This window comes from Saccoglossus kowalevskii, unplaced genomic scaffold, assembly GCF_978046115.1.
Source record: "Saccoglossus kowalevskii unplaced genomic scaffold, keSacKowa6.1 SCAFFOLD_124, whole genome shotgun sequence".
NCBI classification, from domain to species: domain Eukaryota; kingdom Metazoa; phylum Hemichordata; class Enteropneusta; family Harrimaniidae; genus Saccoglossus; species Saccoglossus kowalevskii.
In genome coordinates, this window is record NW_028188646.1 from 162,290 (window position 1) to 169,884 (window position 7,595).

General features: G+C 40.0%; 1 protein-coding gene across 1 annotated transcript; it reads left to right on the plus strand.

The window, feature by feature from the left end:
* Nucleotides 1-1,855: 1,855 nt before the first annotated feature.
* On the plus strand, nt 1,856-2,188 carry LOC146725544 (uncharacterized). The gene has a single exon (XM_085496317.1). It carries the CDS (start codon nt 1,856-1,858, stop codon nt 2,186-2,188), a length of 333 nt encoding a protein of 110 aa, XP_085352443.1.
* The last annotated feature ends 5,407 nt before the right edge of the window (nt 2,189-7,595 follow it).

The window sequence follows — 7,595 nt, forward strand, 5'->3', positions numbered from 1 at the left end:
TTGACTCTAACCCACAGATCAGTGAAATACAAAAATTCACTTATCTACGGTCTCTCGTCACTGATGAAGCCAAACGACTAATCGATGGTTATCAGACTACTGAAGCAAACTACAAGTCAGCCTACGCTCTATTATAGAAACGCTACGGTGATACACAATTAATTGTACAAGCACATATGGAATCATTGTGGTCTCATCCAGCACCGAGTTATAATGCGACATCGCTTAAAGACTTCCACGATAGCCTTGAAACCACTGTGCGATCGCTCAGAGCTCTGGGAAAGCCTGAATCTGGATACGAAGAGCTACTAATTCCCCTTCTACTCAAAAAGTTACCTGCCCAATTTCGACGTGACCTTGCTCGATCAAACGGTGATAAAACGTGGACATTGGCAACTTTCAGCATAGCGATGATACGTGAGATACGCGTACTCGAAGTCGGGCTGGACGAGGACAATGTTGACGATACATCATATCCTTCATCTATCTCTGCAATTTACCACCAGCAGTCAAACTACTGGAGGTAATCAGTGAAAGGTAATGATCAATACAAATCGCAAAACAAATCGAAATATAACCGACACAATGCTGCTACACGATACAATGACCGACGACAGACATCACAACGTGCGTCCAAACCGCCACACTGCATATACTGTAGAGGTAAACACTACACAACTGACTGTCATGTTTTAAGCTCTCGACCTGACAGACTCAACTTTATACACGAAAATAAACTATGTTATAACTGTCTTGGCTCACATCTAGCGCGTGAATGTCGCTCTCAGTGGACATGTCGCACCTGCAAGAAAAAACACCATTCCTCTATACATTCGGACTCCTCGACCAGCGCAGCGCAAAAAACTTCAGAAACTCACGTAAACTTTGCGCATGCTAATTCATATCGGCGACCGTTTCTCGACGGGCCGTCAAAAACGGACCCAGCGCCACCTCCGCGCGTGCTTCTCAAAACAGCTCGAATTACTACTATTGGTAATTCTCAGGTCGCCAAAGTCCTATTTGACGAAGGGGCTGGCAGGAGTTTTATAACCACTATGTTCGCTGCCTGGATTAAAGCGGACACTAACTATTTGGAGACCCTAAATCTCAAAGCATTTTCGAACAGCAAAACTGTGTATAAAACCATACCACGAACTACAGTCGCTCTCCTACAACGAGACGGCTACAAAAGTCCCATTGACTTGCTCATCGTTGATGAGATTTCTGATAATCTTGACAATAATGTTACTGATGACCTACGTAACATACCACACTTACGAAACCTACCTCGAGCGCATCCAATCACAAGTGACACCACACTGACTATAAATGTACTTATTGGTGCGGATCGGTATTGGGACTACGTAGGAAACCACATTATAAGGGGAACCAGTCCAGTAGCAGTTTCCTCTGCCTTTGGTTATTTACTTTCGGGACCAGTCTATTCAACTAAGAGAAGAGGCCATAATACAAATACATTTCATATTTCCTCGATCAAAACACCAGACCCTGAGCTCGATAAACTCGTCGCCAACTACTGGGACCTCGAAACGGTAGGCATCCATGACACCATCAAAGTAAGCGAACCCAAAGCCACCCATGATGAACAACATCGCCAATTTGTTGATAATTGCTTGTCCAGCAAGGACGGAAGGTGTATCGCTAAGTTGCCATGGCGACCAGATCATGATATTTTGCCGACAAACTTACAGTCAGCCACCCCACGCACCAGAAATATGATCAACAAATTGCCAAGCGAACTTGTGAAAGTTTACGACACCATCATACAAAAACAACTTAAGCAGGGCTTCATCCAGGAAGTCACCGATGACGATCGAGAAATCGGACAATAGCTATGACGGCAGACATTGAGAAGGCATTTCTGCAAAAACAACTGGATGAATCCGACAGAAAATTCATTAAATTTCTGTGGTTAAGAGATCCGACTGACATTGCTAGTCCCTTCAAGACATACCAATTTAAGGCAATATTGTTCGGCGCAACCAGTTCACCTTTTATTTTAAACGCGGCACTGCGACATCTGACCGATTCATACTCCGATAATTCTACTGCAATTAATTTGCAAAAGAATTTATATGTGGACGACGTGGTTACTGGCTGTGAAACACCAATGCAAGCTTTGCAGTTTTACGAACAATCCACTGAAATGCTCGCTACACGTATATAAGTTCAACTTACGATCATGGAGTACAAATGACACCCTCTTAAAGAAAACTACGAAAATAGACGGCCGTTCAAGTGACAAAGAAACTGTCTCAATTCTCGGTATTCTATGGAATTCCAGTTCCGATTATCTCCAGGTAAAGAAAATGAAATCTTCCGATTTTGGAAAGTTTACTACCAAATGAGACGTCACCTCTTATAGCGCGAGTTTATACGATCCATTGGGATTGTATTCTCCGGTTCACTCCGAGCAAAATTACCTATTCAAGTCCTATGGTTAAACAACAGTGATTGGGACCAAGCCATCGATTCTAAATTTCTCCTACAGTGGCAAGACATCGCATCGGATCTCTATCAAGTAACAAAGAATAGCGAAATTCCACGTAAGTACTTTACAATACAATCTCAGAATGTCGAAATTCATGTTTTCGCAGACGCCTCGGAACGTGCTTCAGTATACTTGGGTTATGAACACGAATCTACACTTGTTATCGCGAAGAGACGTGTCACTCCCATTGGTAAACAAGCGTTGACATTACCACGACTCGAGTTGATGGGAGCATTGATCGGAACACGGCTCGGCCAGTCTGACTGACACACGTTTAAGAGTCACGATTATAGTAAATAAAGGTATAAACACATCGTGCGATGATAGTGAGAGAAGGTATAAACACACAGTACGCTGTATAGCAATCTGATTTCTACAGCGGTGCTACAGGAAATTGAGAGTCACATTCGAACGTAACAAGTTATGTGGCGCTGTACTAGTAAAAGCTAATAAACAAAAAAACGAAAGGCCGATCGGTATAATGTACAGCATTCATTTCATACGTCGTGCGTTCTGACTGACACACGTTTAAGAGTCACGATTATAGTAAATAAAGGTATAAACACATCGTGCGATGATAGTGAGAGAAGGTATAAACACACGGTACGCTGTATAGCAATCTGATTTCTACAGCGGTGCTACAGGAAATTGAGAGTCACATTCGAACGTAACAAGTTCTGTGGCGCTGTACTAGTAAAAGCTAGTAAACAAAAAAAACGAAAGGCCGATCGGTATAATGTACAGCATTCATTTCATACGTCGTGCGTTCTGACTGACACACGTTTAAGAGTCACGATTATAGTAAATAAAGGTATAAACACATCGTGCGATGACAGTGAGAGAAGGTATAAACACACGGTACGCTGTATAGCAATCTGATTTCTACAGCGGTGCTACAGGAAATTGAGAGTCACATTCGAACGTAACAAGTTCTGTGGCGCTGTACTAGTAAAAGCTAATAAACAAAACAAAAAACGAAAGGCCGATCGGTCTTGTGTACATCATTCATTTCATACGTCGTGCGTTCTGACTGACACACTTTTAAGAGTCACGATTATAGTAAATAAAGGTATAAACACATAGTGCGATGACAGTGAGAGAAGATATAAACACACGGTACGCTGTATAGCAATCTGATTTCTACAGCGGTGCTACAGGAAATTGAGAGTCACATTCGAACGTAACAAGTTCTGTGGCGCTGTACTAGTAAAAGCTAATAAAAAAAAAACGAAAGGCCGATCGGTCTTGTGTACAGCATTCATTTCATACGTCGTGCGTTCTGACTGACACACGTTTAAGAGTCACGATTATAGTAAATAAAGGTATAAACACATCGTGCGATGACAGTGAGAGAAGGTATAAACACACGGTACGCTGTATAGCAATCTGATTTCTCTTGGGGTGCTACAGGAAATTGAGAGTCACATTAGAACGTAACAAGTTCTGTGGCGCTGTACTAGTAAAAGCTAATAAACAAAAAAAAAACGAAAGGCCGATCGGTATAATGTACAGCATTCATTTCATACGTCGTGCGTTCTGACTGACACACATTTAAGAGTCACGATTATAGTAAATAAAGGTATAAACACATCGTGTGATGACAGTGAGAGAAGGTATAAACACACGGTACGCTGTATAGCAATCTGATTTCTCTTGGGGTGCTACAGGAAATTGAGAGTCACATTAGAACGTAACAAGTTCTGTGGCGCTGTACTAGTAAAAGCTAATAAACAAAAAAAAACAAAAGGCCGATCGGTATAATGTACAGCATTCATTTCATACGTCGTGCGTTCTGACTGACACACGTTTAAGAGTCACGATTATAGTAAATAAAGGTATAAACACATCGTGCGATGACAGTGAGAGAAGGTATAAACACACGGTACGCTGTATAGCAATCTGATTTCTACAGCGGTGCTACAGGAAATTGAGAGTCACATTCGAACGTAACAAGTTCTGTGGCGCTGTACTAGTAAAAGCTAATAAACAAAACAAAAAACGAAAGGCCGATCGGTCTTGTGTACATCATTCATTTCATACGTCGTGCGTTCTGACTGACACACGTTTAAGAGTCACGATTATAGTAAATAAAGGTATAAACACATAGTGCGATGACAGTGAGAGAAGATATAAACACACGGTACGCTGTATAGCAATCTGATTTCTACAGCGGTGCTACAGGAAATTGAGAGTCACATTCGAACGTAACAAGTTCTGTGGCGCTGTACTAGTAAAAGCTAATAAAAAAAAAACGAAAGGCCGATCGGTCTTGTGTACAGCATTCATTTCATACGTCGTGCGTTCTGACTGACACACGTTTAAGAGTCACGATTATAGTAAATAAAGGTATAAACACATCGTGCGATGACAGTGAGAGAAGGTATAAACACACGGTACGCTGTATAGCAATCTGATTTCTCTTGGGGTGCTACAGGAAATTGAAAGTCACATTAGAACGTAACAAGTTCTGTGGCGCTGTACTAGTAAAAGCTAATAAACAAAAAGAACGAAAGGCCGATCGGTATAATGTACAGCATTCATTTCATACGTCGTGCGTTCTGACTGACACACATTTAAGAGTCACGGTTATAGTAAATAAAGGTATAAACACATCGTGTGATGACAGTGAGAGAAGGTATAAACACACGGTACGCTGTATAGCAATCTGATTTCTCTTGGGGTGCTACAGGAAATTGAGAGTCACATTAGAACGTAACAAGTTCTGTGGCGCTGTACTAGTAAAAGCTAATAAACAAAAAACAAAACAAAAGGCCGATCGGTATAATGTACAGCATTCATTTCATACGTCGTGCGTTCTGACTGACACACGTTTAAGAGTCACGATTATAGTAAATAAAGGTATAAACACATAGTGCGATGACAGTGAGAGAAGATATAAACACACGGTACGCTGTATAGCAATCTGATTTCTATAGCGGTGCTACAGGAAATTGAGAGTCACATTCGAACGTAACAAGTTCTGTGGCGCTGTACTAGTAAAATCTAATAAAAAAAAAAAAAACACGAAAGGCCGATCGGTGTTGTGTACAACATTCATTTCATACGTCGTGCGTTCTGACTGACACACGTTTAAGAGTCACGATTATATTAAATAAAGGTATAAACACATCGTGCGATGACAGTGAGAGAAGGTATAAACACACGGTACGCTGTATAGCAATCTGATTTCTCTTGGGGTGCTACAGGAAATTGAGAGTCACATTAGAACGTAACAAGTTCTGTGGCGCTGTACTAGTAAAAGCTAATAAACAAAAAAAACGAAAGGCCGATCGGTATAATGTACAGCATTCATTTCATACGTCGTGCGTTCTGACTGACACACGTATAAGAGTCACGATTATAGTAAATAAAGGTATAAACACATCGTGTGATGACAGTGAGAGAAGGTATAAACACACGGTACGCTGTATAGCAATCTGATTTCTCTTGGGGTGCTACAGAAAATTGAGAGTCACATTAGAACGTAACAAGTTCTGTGGCGCTGTACTAGTAAAAGCTAATAAACAAAAAAAAAACGAAAGGCCGATCGGTATAATGTACAGCATTCATTTCATACGTCGTGCGTTCTGACTGACGCACGATCGTAGTAAGAGAAAGGTATAAACACACCGTATGTTTTTTAAAATTTTATTTAACTCTATAATATTACATCGAGCAGTAAGTAACACCGCTGTTGTTGAATCTCTGGCTGGTACGTTGTATGGCAATCTGATTTCTCCAGTGGTGCTATCAGAACTTGTATCTTGAGAATGTCATTTGGGAAATTCATTCTCCATATATGGTCGACGTAGTTCTTGTTGAGTTTCAATTGTATGGGTAGTTCATTTATATTTTGGTTATAGTACCATACACCGACGAATAACGACAATTGATTCCCGTACAGGTCACAGGCGAATTTATGTATCGTCGCATCTTCGAGTTCCTATTGACAATAAAACAAATGAAACTAATGTCTCAGTCCTGGACCACGGAAAATAATACTAATAATAATAACCAAGTAGTTGCTAACCGTGAGCAATTGTTTCAGATTGCCTTTCTCTTTTATATCCAGTTCCACCACACACTGTTCATTCGTCAATGTCTTCATGATTAATGATGAGTTCACTCACTGCCTTATTTATTTATATGTACTCAGTGTAAATCTTGGAAACACTTTCATTCATTAAAAAAACTCACCGATTTAATTGAAAACGTACTGTTGTAAATAAAAACACGTGTATATAATAAAACACTTATATTTTCTTTTCAAAAAAAAAAAACAGTTGTGTTTAATAGTATTTTTTTTTCTTACTAGATAAGTGTTATTAAAAACACTTTTTGATGAAAATTACGCAGATTGTAATTTTTTTTCAAAAATAAAATGTTTTTACGGTGACATAAATTAAAGTGTTTATTAATAGAACATTTATGGACTAGTGCCGGGAACGGGTGCGTATGTGACAGGGTTAACGACTTGTGTAGCGACAGATGCCGTGGATGTTTGTCATACGCGTGCAGGAATGTATGTGCACCACATCAGAAGTGTCGGCAGCGGGTGTATGTGACAGGGTTACTTCGGGTGTAGGCGACAAATAATAGGCGGTACAGAGTGGACGTGGGTGATGGCGTGCACGTGGAAACACCGAGAACGAGTGTGACACGATTCGCGATTATAAATCACAATCATCAAGTGATTTTAAAGTGGGGACAAAAATGTGTCACACTCAGTGACTAAAACGACTACACACATTGTTTTTTCAATTTCGTTTATTTAAAATTCGTGAAGCGACGTTCTTTAAAAACTTCTAATGCTTCCGGACTTAATACAACACTGAGATGATTCGTTTTGTTCATGATATCAGTTATTATCACTTTTATTCGATTAGAAGTTCTTCTTGCCACCTACTTAAAAACAAAACAAAAAAACAACAAATTGTTATGAAATGGCGGGTGATTAGTGCAATTAATGATCGCAAAAAAAATTACATACTGCCAAGGTAACCATAAATCCTCACTTTACGCACTGACAAGTTAACTACAGACTCTCACTTTACACACTGACAAGTTAACCAAAGACTCTCAC